A 20847-nucleotide genomic window follows, 5' to 3' on the forward strand; every position below is an offset into this window, starting at 1 on the left:
GCTCGAGGGAAGGTGGCCGAAGGCGCGGACCGTGGGGCCGGAGAGCCGTGGCCAGCTGCAAGGAGGACGATTGCTGTCCCGTCCCGCGCAGGCGTCGGGCAGGGTGGAGGAAGGGGCGCCGTCGCCGCGTGGAAGGGCAGGGGAAGAAGGAGCCCGACGGGGAGGACTTTGCCAGGAGGCCGGGGCTGCGGAGGGGGGACGGGCGGGGTGGAGAGCCGCCGGCACGGCTGGCGCTGCGCGCCGAGGGCGGCCTCCCGACGGCGCTGTTGGGTCTTAATTGCTGTTTGGTTTGATTTGACGTGCTCTCCCGCTTGTACAAACACCTTGAGGTGTTTCTGCGCGCGAGGGTGGCCTGGAAGCGCCGCCGCGCCGCGTTAATGAGCCTCTGCTGGAACGTCAGGCGGGATCGTTAGGAGCGCCGGACTCGTTTGACCCGCGTAGAGCCGCCGGGGGCTTCGGAAACGGCTCTCCCGCCCGAAAAGGGAGACGGGGCGCGGCGGGGGCCGCCTTCCCCATCGGCCGCGGGCTGGCTCGCCTGCCCGGCGGCGGCCCGGAGCTCGGCGGCGCGTTGCTAAGCGGTTCGGGCGCTCCGGGTCTCTCCGCTGTGATTTCTCCAGCCCCGTCTTTCTTGGGTGGTAGAAATACGTTTTAATATCCGAATAGCCTTGAAATATTATGTGTTAACGTTATTATCTCGGGGTGGGGGGGGGCATGGAGGAGATTGCAAAGCACTTGGCGTTTAACACCCACATACGGCTAACGCTGTGGGCCGTGCGCTGATAAAGATGGGGTAATTAAAGTTTGTTTTTTTATAGGCTACTCTTCCAAGCATGTATTTATGAGCCTGATTTAGAAACATCATATTACCAAGAGCACAAGATATTCGTGTTGCTTGTAAATCCATACGTGTTCAGAACATACCTTTTTTTTTTTTTTTTTTTTTAAATTGAGGTAACGCTGCCAATACCAAAAAGAAATGAGCTTGGACCTTTTTTTTTCCTCCCTCCTCCCCCCTCCTTGTCTTTTAGGTGGGCCGGGGGAAGCGTACAAAGCAGCGAATAATTAGCAGCACGAGGAAATGATGTTTCAAAGGAGACGCGGTGTACGTTGAGGGTCTGTTTGCAGCGTGTTTACACCGGTGGCTTTGAATTTATCTTCATCTTGCAGCAGGTGGAAAAATCTTCAGGGGGAACGTGGTGCTTTGCAAGCTGGTTTTGAGCCGTCTGCAAAGGGACCCACGCGTTCTCCGGGAGGCCGGAGCCAGCCTAATTGGCAGCAAAGATTAAGGGGGGGGGGGGAAATCCCCCCTTGCAAGCTGGTGGTGGCAGGAGCCTCTCGGACCACAGCTCTGGCTGCTCGTACGGGGTCAGAGACTTTGGGAGGAGGTTTTTTTATTTCTGAAGTTCTCTCGTCTCCTAGTCTAATTAAGCCGTGATTAATTGGATTGGTAGCAGGAAAAATCTCAGGTACAATTCTCCCCTAAAACTGAACAGTTTGCCTTTCGTTTCTGCTTCTCTCGCCTTTGCCCTCGCCGACTGGGGATCTGAGACTGGGGGGAGAGGTTATTTCTCCCTGGTCCGCCAAGGAGTTATTTCTTCTCGTTATTCATTCCTTGGCGTGTGTCCCGCCGTCTGCTCCTGACCGCTTCTCCTGCAGCGCGGGCGGGCGCGGGGGCAGCGGGGGACGCGGCGCTCCCGCAGCGGCTCCCTCCTCGGCGCCCACCGCGGCTCCCGGCGCTCCCCGCGGGTTCGGCCGACGCGGCCTGCCCGCGCGTTCGGAGACGCCTGCCGGCCACAGCAGGGCTGCAAGACAGTTAAAACGGTCCAAAACACATCAGGTTAGCCAAGCCTGTTTAATTAAAAATCTATAGAGAGAGATTTTCTCGCTCTGTGATGGGTTTATTAGAGCAGAGGAATCTGGGCAGCAAGCTTGGTCTCAGCCGTGCCCCGTGGACAGTGCAACAGTCTCGCTCGGCTGCTTTGGACCGTGCAGTGCCCATAGTCCTAGCATCCATCCGTTAAGATCTTTCATTTCCCCCCGGCGTCCTCCTATTGGTAGAGAATGAGCTTGATACCAGCCTGTTCCGTGAGTTTGCCGATTTGCAATTTAAGCATCTCAGAGGCCCTGAGATTGCAAGGGGAGAAGGGAAAGCGCAGGCTTCACCCAGGCAAAGCTCTGCTCTCCGGCATCACCAGTCACTTTGGTCAGTCATCGGCTGGGAGCTGGGTTTGGATAACCCCCGGGACAGGAACGGAGTTACTTATTTTGTGTCACGTCTTGAACACGGACACGAAGCCCCGGTTTTCCTGTTGAGGTTTATTTAGTTAGCAGTGGGCTGTTAATCATACTTTTGCCTGTGTTTTTAGAGGCCTGGCGCTAAGCTGTTTATCTCCAGATGGGTGTTTAAACACAGTGCAGAAGTGCTTACACTGGAGTGTTAGTGGTCTGAAGAGCAGGTGATGGGATGGAAAATGAGAGAAATATCCTTCTGTTTAAAGACTGAGGGAAGGATCTGCTTTTCTATAGCTTCTCTTCAAACCTGGCAGCAAACAGGCCACGAGCAATAAAGAGCTGGACGGGAAATCCAATTTCTGTTTGAGCAGAAGTCCCGTTGTTTTGGTTCAGTTGGTCAAAGCCAACTTCAGGCTGTTCTGAGAGGTCAATAATTAGAGATGTGATGGAAACGAACGGGAGATGGAGGCCGGGGGGATGGAAAGGTGGTTGGTTGTACGAGACTTGTAGCACACGATCCCTTTCCCTGAGCAGCCAAGCTCAAATGCAGTGAGCTCTAGCAGGCTCCACGGCTGTTTCAAGCTCCTGTGCCCCCTTTCCTCTTAGTCGCACAGAAAGAAGCAGCCCGTGAGGCTAGCCGGGAGGGGATGGGGGTGGATTGGGGCTCCCAAAGTCTAACTGGGCTCCACTTGTGCTGGAGGGTGTTAGGAACTAACTACCGACCTACCTGTGGCTCAAGCTCTTTGTAAAAAGGGGATAACACTTGCCTAGCTCATAAGGGATTTTCAATTTAAAGTTTGCAAAGCCGTTTAAGACCCTGGATTGAAAGGCGATTTATAATGGTAAAATTCAGTGTTCTCTAGTGTATTGTATATCTGGCTGTGTCCAATTATCCTGATGGAGGCTTTTGTTTTTTGGTTTTTGTTGTTGTTTGCATTAGTAAAACCAACCAAAAACAGGGTTTCACTGTGGCAGGCACAGTATGCCCCACTAGAGGATGAGTTTGCATCCTGAGGGGTTTCTGACTTACACTGACCATGTAGGTAAAGGGTGGGAAGAAAAAAGAGTGTACCAAGGCAAAGAGCACAGGAGATCAGTGATAAAAGTTGTGAATAGGAGTGGGAAGGTTTAAATGATGCGTGCGTAAGGAAAATAAAAGGTGCTTGATAAATAATCATTTCGTATCCTCAAGTTGGTCACAGTGATGGGAGCACTCCCCAGCACATCAGCCGCTTCTGTTGTCCTGCAGATCCCAGCAGGAGCATCCGTTGTGCAAGCTCCTTCCTACTGCAGAGGAGATTTTTGCTAGGCCTCCTGTAAAACGCAGGTTGTGTTGTGGGCTCAGCCAGCATGTGAATTCTCTGCTCTGGCTCCGATATTTCTAACACTGGAGTTGATGGAATTATAGGGTGAAGCGCCCAAGCACTGACTCGCTGGATGTATTTCCTGTTCAGTTTTCAAAGAGATGCTTTCTAAAGCTCACTTTGCTGATGAGACACTGAGTGGTGAGGGCAGAAAGCAAGGGGGGAATGACTGGACTGAGTTCCAAAAATAAATAAAAGTCTTTGCCTGAATTCAGAGCAGGGACGCGGTCCAGTTTGCTCTGTCATCCAAGTTGCCCCTTACTAGCCCGTGCAGTAGCTCGAGCTAATTGCAGGTCGCGCTTTCTATTTGGCATTTCCATGCTCCCCAGGTGGTTTTCAGGTGGCACAAATGTCAGAGAAGGGAATCAGCTGTGAGGTGAGGGATGTCTATCATTAAGTAAAACTCAGTGCTGATGCAAGGCGTCAGGTTAGATAGCCTTGGGTATGAGCTGCTCAAAGCTGCTGCCACTTTCTGCAGCTTGAGACTGGAGGAAAGGGGAGAAGAAAAGGGATTCGCGGGGGGCCGATCACCTCAGGGCCACTGAGGATGGTCCCTTTGAGGGCAGTGAGGACCTGTTGATGAGGCAGAGAGGTGACCAGAGGATTTCTTGTCACGGTCAACGTATCAGTGGAGGAAATCTCATAGGGGCAAGTGCTCGCTCCTGGCCTGTGCTGAGTGAGAGTCTTTGGCCCCACTGAGGCTACCAGGTATCTCTCAGAAATCCTGACTTTATTGCCCATTTTCATTTCCTTCCGTTGTATAGTTCACAATTTGGTCTGCCCACCAGACTGTAGTTGACCTGATTCGGTTGTCTTAATGCCGCACAGTGCCATAAGGGTTTCCCAGGGAATGTGTGACCTGCTGCCTGTCTGGCAGGACCTGCTGATGTTTGAGTCCCTTGTTCGCACATTGGTTTTCCCTTACCTCCAATTACTTAAAAAAAAAATCAAAGGAAATATGATAAAATAAAAGCTATCCAACGGGCTTTGCTGGAGCCATACGTCCAGTGTTGCTGGTAGCTGAGTGGTGGGATCTCCCCAGCCTCAGGGGCTCCTCCTTCACTGCATTATTTCTCAGGTGCAGCCATCCCTTATCCTTGATGTTAGGCAGGTGGCCTTCAAGGCAGAGGAAGGCAATCTCAGTGTGAGCCGCATATCACTTGGGTGTCAGGCGAGGACTGGGATCTCAGTGCCAAGTTGGCCTGCTTCAGAGGCTATCTTTCTCTTGTCAGAAAATGTTGAGCTAGCAATTGCAGAGAAACCTTTTGTGAGCTGGGTTTTGACAATACCGTAAGCTTCTATGACTGACAAAATGAAACTTTTTTGTTAATATCTCCTGCCTATAAAAAGAAGCTGGCTCTGTAGGTTGCTTTGTTGTTCATTAGTCCCTGTGTGATGTCTGAATGTTTAGCTATGTATGTGTAAATAATTAACACTCACTGGTGCTATGTAAAATCTACAGATGTAGATTTTTCCTGGCATTAAACAAAGTAAATGTTACTATGATGGAAGTAGCCCTTAGATTTGGCTTTATTATTTCTGTGACTGGACAAAATTTGTCGAATAATCCAAGGTTGATGAAAACTGACTGCTACTTTGCTGTGGGAGCCTCTCAGAAATGGTGAACAGCTCTGAACGGCTGCTGAACCCAGCTCTGAGACCAGGGCAGGGAGCAGATCCATGTGGGACACTCAAGAGTGCCGATTTCCTAGTTTCTCTGGAAAATATTGGTCCCAAGACTGATGTAACCCAGTGAGTTAAACAGTGTGAATGGTAAAAAAAAAAAAAAAAAAAAAAAAAAAAAATCAGTCAAACAAAATGTGGTGAGAAAGCTGCAGTTTGAAGACTTCAGAAGCTCTGTAAATGCTACTGAGCTGTTTCTTGATTTTAAATGCCTGTTCTTCCCTGAGGCACAGTGAGGTGGGATATCCTCCCAGCAGCATCAGTCATTGATGAGCCCAGCCTCATCCTCACAGTGTGGTCAGCAGGAGAGAGAAGGTGTCATGAGGCCAAAGGGGAGGAGGAGTTCTCAGCACTTGGAGCTTTGGGCTGGGGTGTGAGTCTTGGGTTTGAGTCTTGATTCCTCTGTGACTCAGGCCGGGTCTCTGCACCAGTTCTGCACCTCAGTTTCCCTCATGTCTGCCTTGTAGTCTTGCTGGGAGGGCACAGGGCTTCGGTGGCTGTACATCCCGGGAAGCGGGGTGACAGGGCCACTGGGATATGCGTGGATGTGCAGGGATGAAGAGAGGCCAAGGAAGCCTCTGATGCAATTATTTCTTTTTGTCATGAGCCACTCAGGATAGCTGGAGCTGAGCTGAGTTACTGCCTGCTCTTGCTGGACAATGCTGCTCGGCCGACTCTCCGTACCCACCGCTCTCTCTGCCTTCCAGGTTCGATGAAGAGCCCCGTGAACAAGACTGCTCTGACCCTCATTGCCGTCAGCTCCTGCATCCTGGCCATGGTGTGCGGCTCCCAGCTGTCCTGCCCTCTGACAGTGAAGGTGACTCTTCATGTACCTGAGCACTTCATTGCTGATGGTAAGACCCTCCAGTGACTTAGACTCCTTTGCGCCATCAGGATCGTTTGGGACTTGGGGGTCCTTCTCCTTGCAGCCTCCCTAAAACCTACCTGAGACATTGCGTTGTAAACATCTCTGGTGGGGGACCAGATCATGGGTGGTAAACTTTCCTCCTAGACCTCTGGGGGGTTCTTCCCAGCATGAGCTTGGCAGTGCAAAGTGCGTAGATGAAGGTTACAGCTTCTGTCTGGAAGTCAGCAGCCCAACGTTAGTTTTTCAGCACTGTTACACTGAAATCTGTGACATAATGCAAGGAATCAGTGAGGAATGTGTGAAGATGGTTTGCAGGTCATCTTGGGAAGGGAGAAGGCTGCCCTTTTAAGCTGCATTTGTATTTTCAGCACTGGTATGGTTCAGCTCCCATCTCTCTCCCTCCATCCCCTGTCCCCACATCCATAAGCTTGGTGGCCTTACACCCATTTCACGTGGGAAACTGCCCTCTCTCCAGAGATCCTCTGCATTCAGCTGGAAGATCCCTCTTCTCGGAGGAGCAAAGCATAAATGTCTGTAGACCTGGGGCAGAAATCTGAACTGTGTCTTTTTTACTATTATTATTGATTGTGTCTGACGGGCATTCTTGTTTTTCTCTAAACTCGCTGATGAGCCCTGGGAAGCTGCACAGATGTATTCCTATCCTGCAAGAACAAAGCTGTTTGTCCCAGACCCTTGTAGCTGTGTAGAGAGAGAAATTGCTAGCATTTGAGCAAAGGCAGAGATGCTTTGAAGAATTAGACAAGGGCTGCTGTCACTATTTATTGCTTTCACTAACTGGGCTCCTCATGTTTGTTGTGTTTCACTGACCTTTTCCACATAATGTGCAGTGAGTGTCAAGTGCAAGTTTTCAGTAACATGAGGGCAAATTTCATTTTCTTCCTGCAGACGAGGCCCATTATTCAGTCGGTTCCAATTCTTCAGCTCCTGTGCTTGTCTTGCTGCTCGAGGCACGCAAAGGGTGCACCCTTTCTCGGCCAGAAACGCGCTGTACAGACCCCAGTGCATAACTGGCCACTGGAGCCACTCGGGCGTCACCGTTCTCGGAAAACCCCTGGGCTATCCATGGCTGTGGTGTGGGGACAGAGGGCAGATGTGGGGGGAATTAATGTGTTGGGGAGAGGTGAAGGCTTAAAAAGCTGGGACAGTGTGTCAGCAGCAGAGAGTGAAGAAGAGGGTCTTAAACCATCGCCCCATGATAGGGAGGAATTCTCTAGCCTGTTTTTAGTGGGGCTCAGCCTTGAATAGCAGTGGTTTCTCCTTGGCCTTAATAGGAATTCATAGGAAGTTCCCTGCACTATAACACAAACAGAGCACACGCTCTCCCCAGCCCTTCCACAGACCTTCACCGGCAACAGCTCCACAGCAGCAGCTCATTAAACGCTCCTGCATCTCTGCTGCATCTGCAACGATGCTGATGGGAGTGATGTTCTGTGCAGCCAGTGGGTTAATATCCCTGTGCAAACAGTGCTGGGGCATGAGCCTTCCTATATGCTAATCCCTGAGAATACTTCTTAGCTGCTAACTCCGGAAATTGCTGCCTAATCTCGGGATACGTGGGATATCCTAAAATATCCTTGGCCCTTAGAGAAAAGAGGAGGGGAGGGTCTACTCTGTGGTCTCAGACTGGAGGAACTGAACATCGGAGGACTGGAGACATGAAAGAGATGTCTTTAACTGTTTTTAAAAGGCTTGTAAGCATTGTCAAGTCTATGAAAAAATATTCTGGAAGTTTTCACAGATCATCATTCTGAACAACTAGAGAACAGAAACTCTTCTTGCATTTGGGAAACTGAGGCTGCTCCAGGATCGTGTCCCTTTGAGCCAGGTGCTGAGCAGTTCAGTGTAAACTTAATTCTCAGCCTGCAGCACTTGAGCTGGGAGAGGAATATCATTCCCATCTCAAAACTGGTTATGGTAAGACAGAGAGAGCACACGTGACTTGCTGAAGGTCAAAAAGGATGGGAAGTCAGTGGTGTAAATAGGAGCCTGGCATCCTGCTCCTGGGCTGCAGCTCTAACCCAGGGAAGACATTGTGTCCTCCAAAAACAAATAAAACAGAATGTAATGTGACTCCGTAGCATTAAAATGGAAAAGGAGATGAGTCTGTGCTTATCACCAGGAAGGGGGTGGCAGTGCAAATTATGCAAATACCAAGAAGACTCAAATGGAGATGACAATGAAGTACCAATAAAACAGATTAATATCCTTGAAACTGGAGGAAATGGGATGATCTCCAGTCCTGACTTAATGACTTTTCTAAAGAGGAAGTGGCAAGAGGACTGGTAGAAATGGTTTGGAGAAGAATTAAAATGAGCTTTGTAATGAAACTGTAAAATATAATTAAAAATCGCAAAAACTTTTAAAATATTTTTTATGTGAAACAGTCAAATTCTTCATGTAGAAGCAGCAAACACATTTTGCAGCGGCTATCAGTTTTACTGAGATTTCGTCATTTTATGCAATGACAGAGTCCCTCGTCTGGGGAGAGAAAAGCACTTAAAGTTGTCCCTTCTTTTACATAACAGCAAATTCCCAGGCTGCACCAAACTGGCAGCAAAATATTATAAAACATTAAAGAAGATCACAGAAGTGAGCTGTGTTTGGAAATTTTAATGACACCCCGTCACCATGAAGTGTTGCATGCTTGGCCTTTTCCCAGTCTGAGTTGTTACTGGTTGCTTTGCTTTGCGAAGGGAGTAATAGGAGTCCAAAGTTTAAAATCAGTGGCTGAATGATCTGTTTGGATAGCAACTCTTAATGTGCTTGCTGAAAGGCAGAAGGGTGGAGAGAGATTCTTCCCTTTTGGGCAGAGAAGCTGGAGGAGCCAGCTTTGGGGACTGAGAGAAGATGGAGAGCACAACCCCTTAGCACGGCTTTCCCGTGGGGGGGCTGTATTTGCAGAGGGTTGGGTATAGCTTGTCCTGTGGAGTCCTTCCCTAAAGGAAAATAAGGGGATTTTCCCTGACCTTAACCTGGTGATTTAATGGCTTCATTTCCATCCATTTAAACCTGCTTTTTGGCCAGGTGCAACAGGTCTGAACTGGGGGTTTGGTATGGACATTACCTTGTGAATGAAGTGGCAGTGGAGCCAATTTCTCCAGCCCAGACAAGGCTGGGAACTTTGATCAGGCTTACAGCAGCCTCTCACGTGACACCTAACTGCGTCCTCCATGTCTGATAAATGTTGCCGCGCACTTAAATGGTCTGGTACGTTAAGCTGTGCTCTTTTATATTTTGCGTGATGATAAGCGGGCTGTGAGAGAAGGCAGGGATGGTGCATTCATTGAGATGTTCCAGCGCAAGAGAAGGAAGCCCTCTAATTCCTTTTTGATATGCGGTATTTCAATAGATGCCAGTAGCCAAGGAAAATTTTAAAGCAGAGAAGCTACCAACACCTCTGCAGGAAAAGCCAAACAAAGACACAGAGGCTGAAAGAGATCCCTCTCCTAGCAGATGAAGACTCGTCTTTGAAGGAAACTTTAAATAGATGCAAGCCAGCTCCAGCCACGATCCAAAGCCAAGCTGAGAAAAGGGGTGGGGGGAGACACCCACCAAACGCCTCTTGCCTCGGAGGGAAGCAGCTTTTCCCCTTTAGAGCAAGCAATGGTGTTAGAAAAAGAGGCTCCTGAGCACATTGGGGAAAAGGAAGGGGGAAGGTTAGGAACCAGAAACTGACTGGCAGCAAAGACTAGGAGAATGTGTTACAAGCTGCAATATTAATAACTAGCCTATCTCCACCGCCTTTATTTCTCTCCCTTGGTTCATTTTCTTCCTTTTGTTCATTTGATGGGTTCCCCACCACCACCACCCTCCCCTCTGAACAGTTACTGCGTGGTTTGTACAGCTGCTCTGTCTTCATTTCACAGGGCAGCCAAATCCATAAAAGCCTGGCACAAGCTGCCATGCTCTTAAGCTGGCAGGGGAAGGCTGGGGGCCTGGGGACTGGTTTGTGCCTGTGCTGCTTCTCGTCGGATGCCCTGAAAGGAGGCTCTTTCACGGCGTGGGGTTTTGTTGCGCTCAGCAAAAGGACTGTTGAGAGCAGAGGACGGCACTGGTTTTGTCCCAGCCCTCTGGGTTGCAGAGAGGTGCAGGTGGTTGCATTAAACCAACAAGGGTGGGGAGGCCTTGACTTCTTTAGGATCTCCTGTGGTCTGCAGGGGAAGGTGGATCTCCACTTCCCATGCCCCCGTTTACTGCATGTCGAGGTAGATCTCTCTCTCTTTTTTTTTTTTTTTTCCCCCCCCTCTCGTCCCAAAATGATTCAAGGGTCCGCTTCTCCCTCTGGCCGCTGCTGCCCCTCCAGGGGACAGAAATCTCCTCTTGGAGATCTCCTCTGCATGTCAGGAGCTTGGGGACAGCCTCCGCCCCGGCTGAGCAGAAGATGCCATTTGCACTTCAGAGCAGGTTCAGATTTATAGACAGGATCATAGTAGCTTTTATGAGGATTTGGAAAAGTAAAGCAATATGTAGAGGAACAGTTTGCAGTGTTAAGGCAGGGGGGAAAGGATAGAGAGCCCCTCCATCTGGGCAGTAAAACCCCTTATGAATATGTCAGCCACTCAATTCTATGCATTCAGTAGTTTTTCCTCTCGTGAGTAATCATTCAAAAAGTAGAGAGGCAGGCAATGGGAGCTGCTTGCAGAGAAAGCAGGGCTGGGGAAAGATACCCTGGAGGACTTTGCCTGGAGTGTGTCCTTGCTGCACAACAGTTTGAAATATAGTATCAATTAAAGCTTCCCATTTTTACAGCCTGCATCGAGGTTATATATGGTGTGGGTGGATGTTTGTATCTGGATATTTTAGTGGGAGCGGTAGGTGAGATCCTCTGTTGCGTACAGAAGGAAGGAAGAGCTACATTTAGCTAGGGGCTTGTAGGGCTTTGTTTTATAAGTGGAAATAAAGGAAAGGCCATAAACCAAGTTTCTGTCGCTTCAGAGATGGCTCAGAACATTTGCAACCTCCGTCACTCCTCTTTGGAGACGCCTGCCAAGGAAAACGTGCTAATCTCTCTGTCTTAACCATCACTGGACTCTAGACTTTGTGGTGTACGTAGGTCAGTGAGCGAAGGCACCGCGCATGCGGCCACTTTCCTGCCAGTGGGCCTTGGTCTGCCATCAGCGGGCTCCGCTTTCAGCTGGCAGCAGGGCTCCTGCCCCTGGACCAGCCTGGCCAAACGGTTCGATGCTGGCATTTCTACCGGTGCAGCTCCAGCCCACTTGCAAACATGGATAAATCTCCCCGTGATGACCACCAGCACATCCGGTCTGCCCTGCAAGCAAAAGCAGGAGAGCAAGGAGCCTGCACCCATGCAAAGCCCCGGCGAGGTGCGGCGGCTGGCTGGTGCCCAGCCGGCTCGAGCCTGGGGAGCCGCGGTGCCCGTTTGCCACTCAAGATCACGTAAGACCCTGCAAGCTGAAGCCAGGGCTTTGGGTTTGAGCCTGCACCGTCTGGTAAGATGGCAGTTTGAGGATGCCGTGACTGTGGCTTTTTTTTAAGCTTGATGCGCCTGCCTCTCTCCGTCTGAATGTTGACATTTGGTGATTGTCACGCAGCTGATCAGTAATTGTTTCATCTGAAGATTATTTATTTCCTTCCCCCCGATTGTTTCCTCCAAGACGCCAGTGGAATTGGATGCTGCTATTAGCAGCTTTTGTTAATTTTCCCCGAAGATTGACTGAGCTCTGCAGACTGCAATTGTTGGGCTCGCAACAACTTCTCATTTTGTTTTTAATTAAATTTGTTGCTTTAAATTGTTTGCTTTTGACATCTCCTGCTCAATCTTGTGCAGCCCTCAGAGGTGACCAGGCATTAGTTTGTTGCCTCAGACGTTTGCTCGTGTGTGCGCTCAGCACGTGCTGCGCATGCGGGTGCATAAAAATGAGCAGTCGAGTCCAGGACCTGGGGAACCGGCTGCCTCTCTGCCTGCGCTGGCCCAGTTTTGTGCCCTTGCTTTTATAGCAAGGTAACGCTGGACGTGCTCTTCGATTTGCAAATGACCCACCCCCAGGTAACGCCAGAAGGATGGAGAAGGAGTCTAATCTCAAAGGGATGTGCGTGAGCTTTCTCCGCCAGCAAACAGGAGTCCTGTGGTCCCTCCTGGTCAGAACCTTATCAACGCCCCCTGAAATCAGTAGAAGGAATTGTCTCGCTTTAAATTAGGCTTTTCTTTTGTTGTTTTTCTCAACCTCGAGTCATCCTGTCGCGCAAATGCCTGTTTCACCGCCTGGAGGCCTGTGTCAGCGCTCCAAGAGAAGCAATATATTCCCATTTCAGAGTCGGTGTCGAGCCTGGCCGACCTAGTCACCACGTGTTTCTGGTAAGGTGACTGTCTTTGGAGACAGCTTTGCAGATTGTGTTTAATTTCATCAGCTCCTAATCACCAGGTCACCTCCGTGTCTGCAGTGCAGCGCGCTGTCGTTCCCGCGCCTGTTCGGCTGGCGAGAAAATGTGAGCAAATGGCTGCAGCGTTACCAGATATGAACTCTAAATATTAACATCAATTTATAAACTGTATCAGCTTGGATCAAAGGGATTCCAAGACTGCTCTGCGGCGCGAACGCTCTTTGCATGACGAACTAATGCGATTCTGGAGGCTGAAGTACATCATGTTTTTATCGTTGCTGTGACAGGCTTCTGATCCTGAGCTCGTCTCTTCCCTTTGCTGGCCCGGCTCCCCCATCCCTTCGTGCCGCGAGCGTGCCTGCCGCGAATGCAGCCTCGCCGGCCCCGGGGCGCTCGGTGTGTCCCGTCTATCCGAGCGAGGGGACGTTTGGATGGTGTCCGTGGGGGCTCGTTGGGAGCAGGGAGTCGTGGTATCCTGAGGGAGGCAGGTTTTGAACTCGGTGGCAACAGGGAGCTGCGTCTGCCAGCGCTTGAGCTTAGATCAACATGATCTACCCTCTCGTGTGTGAGGGAGGGCGAGGGAAGAGTGCGGTTTGGCCAGCTACCCCTGCAAACCTTCCGGGGGGAACGGACAGAGAGAGGCGCGTGTTGGTGCCCGCACGCACGGGAGGAGAGCGTGCCCGCTCGCAGCGCGCTGGCGCGTCAGTCCCTGCAAGCTGACTCGGTCCGTATTTGCTCTCGAATTAGAATACATGGGATAACTGCAGCAGCAATAACTGCGGCAACGCAGAGAGCGTTTCCTGAGGTTGTGTAGCTAGGAACGTACTATTTCACTTTTTAATTACCCTGACGAGCGGTGGTGTTGATATACAATCTCTTGATGAGTAGGTATTAGCTTGCCTTGGTCCTGTGGCTTATTAACTTTGCACGCGCTGCCTGCTTCGTTGTGTTTTCTGCTTCGGCGCTCCCAGAGGATGTTTGGCCTTGGAGCCAGATGAAAAAATCCTCCATTCATAAACATTATATATATTTTTAAACCTTCTCCTACCTCATCCGTCGTATACCTTACGGATTAGATTTAGGCTGGATTTCTCTGAACTCTTGTCCAACATCTAGAGCATGTAGCCGAGAAACAGCCCCAGGCTGGACTGTGGGAGTTGGGAGACACTGAGCATTAAGTAGAAGCTTTTCTTTAGGAATCTAGTTTCTGTTTTAGCCGTTGCTGCCTCAAATGCCTACAGAGGACATGAAGGTGTTGTTATGAACGCTTGTGCAATTACGTTGTCTGATAGCACAATGGGGGATACTGTGGCTGCTGGAAATTTGACCTCTGGGTCCTCCTCCGAGTCCCTCTGGGTTCTGCGGTCCCTGCAGCATCCATCTCGGGGGCTGCTTGTCCCCTCCGGCCCTTGCACAGGGAGGGGACCCGGAGAACATGGATTCAAGGCAGGGACAAGGCAGGGGCCAAGCTCAGGGCTGGCAGGCAGCAGCCGGGCAGAGAGAAAGGAGATGCAAGAGCGAAGCTGGCCGCAAACAGTGGCTTCTCAGGTTTTGTTCGGTTTTGTTGAACAAAGCACCTCAAAAAAACCCTCCGGAAGAGTGCTAAAGCTCTCCCAGTCGTGCAGCGAGCGCGATGTTGTGCTGCGGTGGGGAGGTGAGGACCCGTTTGACGGGGAAGCGGAGCTTTAACCTGTGTCTCTTGCAGGAGTCCAGTCCACTGGCATCTTTGCCCTCAAGTGTTTTGGTTCCACTTGGATTTGGGAAAATGTGGACAAATCACTTTCTGTATCCAATTAAATAAATGTGGTTTTTTTTGTCAGAAGTTCGGCCCTGGTGAAATCTAGAACTCTAGAATCCAAAGAAAGAGTCTAGTTTTTATCACTAATTTGCTTTTACTTGACCCGTGTGAAAAACGTGTGGATTGAGAGTGTTTCTCATCCGTGGGAGTTGCGGGCTGTGAGCTGCCGTGCGTCGGGGAGCGCTGGCACGAGCGAAGGGCTGCCTGGAGTCGAGCGCTGCTTGTGATTCAAGGTGGATTCAGTTTCACTGATAGAAAAATAAATGGAAGAGAAAGGAATATGTATAAAGTTCTCTTATTTTCAAAAAACTTACCAACTTAACTTTTGGTTGAGTCTTTTCCCCTTTTTTTCAAGAGAGAAAATATTTGAAAACCAAAAGCAAATTGAAATCTTAGCTGTGAAGCTGGTGCAACAGTCTCCCTGCTTTCAACTTAGAATAAAGAATTAAGATTTCAAATTTGAAGAAGTGAAATAATTCCAAAATTGCCAAGTTTGAAGGTGAGGAGGGGAGGGGAAGGAAAGCTGAGCACCACTTCAGTCTGCAGACACAATCTTCCCCCAAGCCCCGTTGTCTCACCTGGGTCAGTGTACGTCCGTCCTGGGAACTGAACCTCTGTCTGGCTCTTTGTCTGAAATTTCTGAAGCAAATTTAAAAAGGAGAATATTCTGCAGTACAAGGATTGGAAAGATGGTGTCGATCAACGGAAATAACGGATTGGGAAGGAGCTGCCTTTCTAGCAAATGTTCTTTCAAGTTTAACGAGGAGGGGGACTGAAGGAATTGAATAGGGTTATGGTGTGTAGATAGAGGTCCTCCAGAACGGAGCAGGGGGCACGGTTCTGCCTGGAGTGTCTGGAAAAAAAAGCAGAGTAATGCTGGAACTGGATTGTAATTGTTTGAATCTGTCGGGGTGGATACATTAATAGCAATTATGGGAGGTAATGTGACCTCCCGTAGTATTCCAACACGAAACACTAATTTTAGATCAAAAGGAGTTTCGTTGGCCAAGATGGAGCAAATGGACCAAAGGAGACAAAAAGGATGGAGGGAAGAAGGAAAAGAAATTCTTCAAAAAAAAATTATTTTTTGATCTCTCCCTTTAAAAATAAAAACAGAGAGAGAGAGAGAGAGAGAGAAAGGAAAAAAGCCCGACCCTTTTGGCTGCCTTTTGGGCGCTTTGTTCTTTCCCCTTGTTAAATATCTGTTCTGAGCTGTCTTACCCTGTTTTGTTCTGGCAAATGATTTTTGAAATGTCAAAACTTTCAAGCCTCTTTCGTCAAGGCTTAAGCACGTCCCCTGAACTTTGAAGGAGACCCGAGGATGAGAGACGTGAACTTTTGAGCTCTGAGCTGCTTCGCCTTGGATCGGAATTGGAGAAGGGGAGGAAAAACACACGCATGCAAAAACCCAAACAAAACAGTACCCCGACGTCCCGGCGGACCTCGCGGAGCTGGGAAGCGGTCGAGGCTGGGCATCGCTGGGCATGGAAATCTCGGTGCCGCGCGCTGCGGCGTCCGCTGTCCGTGCGGGCAGCGGAGCTGAGGGTCTGCCCTGCGGCTGGGTCACTGGGGGCTGCAGGCTCAGAGGTTTCCCGGTTTTATCACAGAATCGTTTCGGTTGGAAGGGACCTCTGGAGATCATCTAGTCCAACCTCCCTTATTCCTCTGTTCAGCTGGTTGATGCCACGTTGGTGATTACATTACCCTGGACCCTAAATATTTCCCTGTGGGGGGTGGGGGGGTTCGCTGCACTTTTGAATGGGAGGCTCTTGCCCGTTCGTGCAACAAGTGGAGGGGAGGGTGCTCACAGCAGGGTGACTTTGTTCTGCGTTTCGGGTGCATATCGGAGAAAACGCATCTGGCTGATGTTTCTGACAAACCACAGACGTTTGAAATGGCTCTTGCTTAGAAAATGTTTGTTCTGGGTGGTTCCTAAAAGGATTTGATGTTCAGTCTGCCCCTTTTCAGCGTTTCAAGATATTTTTGATAACTGCGTGCTGGTGACTTTTGAAAACTGTTTTATATGTATTTATTCTTTGAAAATAAAGGGAGAATAGGTATAAAAAGGCTTTGAAAGCTTCAGAATTTTAGCTTTCAAAATATTTGTAAAACTCCTTTTCCTGATTCCCCCCCTCCCCCCTTAGGCAAGCTATAAAGGAATCAAGGTCGGGATTTTCATTTGTTTGTATTTTGAGTAAGTGTGAAAGCGGTGAGAGTATCTGTGAACGTATCTGAAACTCTTACCCATCTGAGCTGTAACACCCTCAGTTTTCAAGATGTGAGAAGCTTCCTTGCTGGAAAATCTCCTTTCCTTCCTCCCTCCTGGGAAAGAAAGGAAAGTGTTTACAATTAACCAAAACTTTTTATTTTCACATTTTTTTTCTCAAATTGAAGTGAGAAAGCCTCCATTTGAGACTGAATTCAGAGATTTGGGACTGAAACGTTTTTGCTTTTGATGGAAATGCCTTTTTTCTTGTTTTAACTTTTAACATTGAGCATGATTTTTCAGTCAGACTTACTCTAATTATAGTAAAAATTTCATCTTGAAAATAGCAGGACAAAATCGTTTGCTTTCTTTCAGTTAGAATTGCATTATTTTGGAGGAGGTCATTCTATGTATATAACGTGGCAAAGCCTGATCAATGTGCAAATTACTTCAAGCTCCCCAAATCTGTGCTTTATAGTCCAAAGAAAATTCCACCTGAGGCTGGTCAGCCTGTCCCACCCCTCGTCCTGCACCGCTGCCGACCTGCAGCTTGAGAAAATGGCTCGAGCTGTTTGATGGCAAATGCATCCTGATTTATGTGGGCGTTGAACTTTTGTCTTCTGCCAAAAAAAGTTTTGTCAGCTTCCCTCTGGGTGTCACGTTTTGATATTGCTTTCTAAGGTGGTTCCATAAATCGATAGTTGTCTCTTTTTTTTTTTTTTTTTTTTTTCCCCACACTCTTCTCCCAGCAGCAAATGGGCTGGGTTCTCCAAAGACAATGAAAATTTGGCATCAGCACCCTAAAGGTCGCTTTTAACCTGCTTTCTTCTCCTGGCAGAGCTCAGAAAACGGGGCTGGAAGGGAGCCCCAGACATCTCCCCCTCCGTCGCCCGCCTGCACTACAGGTCCCCTCCACAGGCGGTGTCCGGTGCCAGGACACCCTGCCCACTTTTGAGCCACCTTCTTCCTTATGAATATTAAGTATAGGAGCATTTCATGTTCTATTTGCTTTGATTAGTTTCGGTCTAGCTGTATTTTAAACAGAAATGGGGTTCATTTAGCAGCAGTTCAATCACAAACTGGTGCTGCTACTCTTAAACCTCTGGGAGCGGAGGGTGTTGTCTGTACCCATGCCTCAAAGTATATTTACATGTTTCTCGAGCGTTGCTCTTTATTAGGTAATTCCAAAAATACAAAACGAAGATCGACAGGATACTGCATAGATTTATATATGTAAATAATAAACAGCCTCAAAGGATGCAGAATGGATTTCCGTTTGGTAAAATAAATCAGTAGTAATTATCATTAGTATTTAAGGATAGCTTTAAATATTCATGGAAAAGAATGAGAATTAAAAGAAAAAATTGCTTGGCTCTAAGAGAATACTTTGTGCTCAATATGTCGATATATTCCACTGGAGTGGTGGGATTTACCCTGTAATTTACTATTAAGATTTGTCTGATTGATCTGTATTGTGCAACCTTGGTGACTGAGGCTCCTTCCTTGCTGTGTCCCTAGAAACAGCTGGATACCGGATCTCTACTTTTCATTTGCTCGTGTGGTCAATAGTTTCACCACCTCCATCAGCTATGAAAGTAAAGATGCATCTGTGCATATGTTTATGATGTCTAAACAGTATAAATATAAAAGATGCAATTTCACGTGCCCAAAGTAGGGCTCAAATTTTTATGGTGCTGAGATCTGAGCACTTGTGAGAATGAGGTCACTCGCCTGAATGCTGGACTTCAGACTCCACTTTTTTATGTTCTGCATGGATAGCATGGTGCAGGACGAGATTGAGAAGGGCTGCTTCCTTGTAAAACATCCATGACGCTCATTCAAAAGGAAATCAGTAGTTTGTGCTCAAGCAGGTTCATAAGGGATAGTTGCTGCTGTACGGTTTTATTTATTTGTTTTAAGTCTCTTGGCTTTCCTTGAGCTAAAAAACACTCATGCAGTGTTTAGAAAAGTGAGTTCTTTACTAAATGATATAAGCTCTCAAGCTGCATGAAAATATGCCCTGGACCTATAGACTTACTGTCCTTAGGTAATCATTAAGAAAGACTTGAGTTTTCAGATACTATTTGCAAAGTTTGCCTGTATTTCCAAATTGTTACTGAAGTCTTGGCACTTAACGGAAGGATGCCTGTTAGCTCCTTGTCTATTTGATGTTTTGCCTTGCCCACTCTTCTTTGAAGGTTTTTTTCTCCCTCTGTTTTTAGAGTCTTTTACGCTGGTAACTTTTGCAAAATACCACTTAAGAGCAGAGGTTTTTTGGCTCCCCTCTAATCTGTGCAGCGCTATTATGGAGGCAGTCTTATAATCAATGTAATTGAAGATCAGAGTTAATGAGGACCTCTGTGCCTGCAAAATCCCCCAAGCGATGCAGGGCCTCAGATGTTAGATAAGGAAATGATTGGACTGCACTGAAAAATCTATTTGGCTAATTAGATGATGCATATTCCCAGATGCTAGCGGGGAAAAATGCATTTCATAAAATAAAGAAACATAAGACTTTGTAAGAAAAGATTTTTGGCTGGAATTCACTCCTACTTTCATGAGGGAGAGAGCGAGGGAATTTCTTTGAGATGAGACCTCTCATAAAATAAGTGCGTTGGGCCAGTTCACTCACCGAGATCCAAGAGAAATGAGGTGGGAATAGCACATGTGGCTGCTGCCCATGAGTGCCCTGATCCGGAATCCAGGTGTCTCCTAGACACCATCCACATGAGCTGGGGAAGCGATGCTCCGATCTCACCGAGCAGAGAAATAGCCCACGTTTCTGCAGAGAGCTGGGTATCAAATCCATTATCACAGGACACTTGGTAGCATGGGGGTATCTCAGGATAGAGGAGCGTCCCAGCTGATGCACTACTGGTTGGGGCACATTTTTATGGAGAGGAACTGTGCAGACAACTGACGTTCTTTGGGTCTGAATATTGGTGAATTTAGTATTATTTTGTGGAACTCAGCCTCACGCCAGCTCCTGAAAACAGAACTGCTCTGATATTGGGACAAATGTTTTTTCTTAGCAACAGTCTTGAAAGAGAAACCAGGGAAAAAAGGTGAAAATGGCCGAATAATTCATCAGAGAAGGCAGGGAAGTCCACAGTTGGCTTTCCTTGTCCAGTTCACAGCATTTTGTAGGAATGGTCCCCGCTTTGGTACTGTACGTATTAGGGGAGAGGAGCACTAGGGACTGACAGATCTGATTATGGGGTCAGTTATGGAAAATGATGAGACATTAATTGAGTAGTTCTACTGTGTAGTGTACAAATTCTTCAGTGCCTTATTTAAGAAATCTTTTTTCCTCCTCACGACATGCTCCCCTTACACCTAGAATACATTGATTTCTTCCTGCACTCACCTAAAGCACTTTTTTTCCACCTTCTAGGCAGCAGCTTTGTGGTGAGTGAGGGGAGCTACTTGGACATCTCCGACTGGTTAAATCCAGCCAAGCTTTCCCTTTACTATCAGATCAACGCCACCTCCCCCTGGGTGAGAGATCTCTGTGGACAAAGGACCACTGATGCCTGTGAACAACTCTGTGATCAAGAGACAGGTAAGGAAGGCCTAGGAAGAGACAAGTTTGAAGTTGTGTGGGAGGAGGTTGGTCTGTCTGTGTTTTGATGCACTCTTGGTTTAACGGTACGTTAGCCTGGTGTTAGGCACAGAGGACCAAAAGGTACCAGCAGAGTCATACAGTGATGACCCCCATCAGCAAGGTATTAAAAAGGTGAATGCAAGGAGGGGGATTAGAAATAGTTGACCTGTCAGTTCTTTGGCAAAGCTGAAATGACTGCAGGTACACGAAGTTTAGCTGCTTCTAAGTTGAGCTATCTTGCTGTCCAGGCTGGAAAATGTAATTGTGAGCTTAGCCCTGTCCCCTTCCTCTTTCTTTTTTTAACCATTCCACTGCAGAGCATGGCATTTCTCATTAGTGCTTCTGGCTGATGTGACCTAGGTCTGATCTCTCCTCCAGCCCTTCCTTGTGGAGTTTCAGGGTCTGTTGTCTGTCTTAATCCATAAATGACCTTTTGCTATGAGTGTTCTGCTTGCACAGAAAAGCAGTAGCCTGTGAAGCAGCAACAAGTTGTGCTGGGACTCAGATGTAGGGCCAGGCAAAGAAGTGTCGCACTGTCCTCCTGGCCTGTGCGTTCCTAATATACCATGGGAGCTACAGGCACCCGCAGTCCTGCTCTGTCTGGGCACCGTACAGTCGTGCAGTGAGAAATCTGGCTCTGATGTCTGCAATGAACCAGGAACGCAAAAGACAAGAAATGTACAATTAGTGAATAAGTCAGGGAGTGGGTACGGGGCAGGGGAGAAATAT

The 20847-nt window shown here is 48.2% G+C and overlaps 1 protein-coding gene across 3 annotated transcripts in view; it reads left to right on the forward strand.

Annotated features, from left to right (window-relative positions):
* The window catches only part of ASTN2 (astrotactin 2), a 433162-nt gene that overhangs the window by 161827 nt on the left and 250488 nt on the right, over positions 1 to 20847 (forward strand). For all 3 annotated transcript variants that reach the window (XM_068914561.1, XM_068914562.1, XM_068914563.1), the window contains exons 6-7: positions 5987 to 6133; positions 19909 to 20076. In XM_068914561.1, the coding sequence (XP_068770662.1) occupies positions 5987 to 6133; positions 19909 to 20076 (315 nt within the window). The remainder of the gene's footprint in view (positions 1 to 5986; positions 6134 to 19908; positions 20077 to 20847) is intronic.

Source organism: Struthio camelus, chromosome 20 (genome assembly GCF_040807025.1).
Source record: "Struthio camelus isolate bStrCam1 chromosome 20, bStrCam1.hap1, whole genome shotgun sequence".
Classification (NCBI taxonomy): domain Eukaryota; kingdom Metazoa; phylum Chordata; class Aves; order Struthioniformes; family Struthionidae; genus Struthio; species Struthio camelus.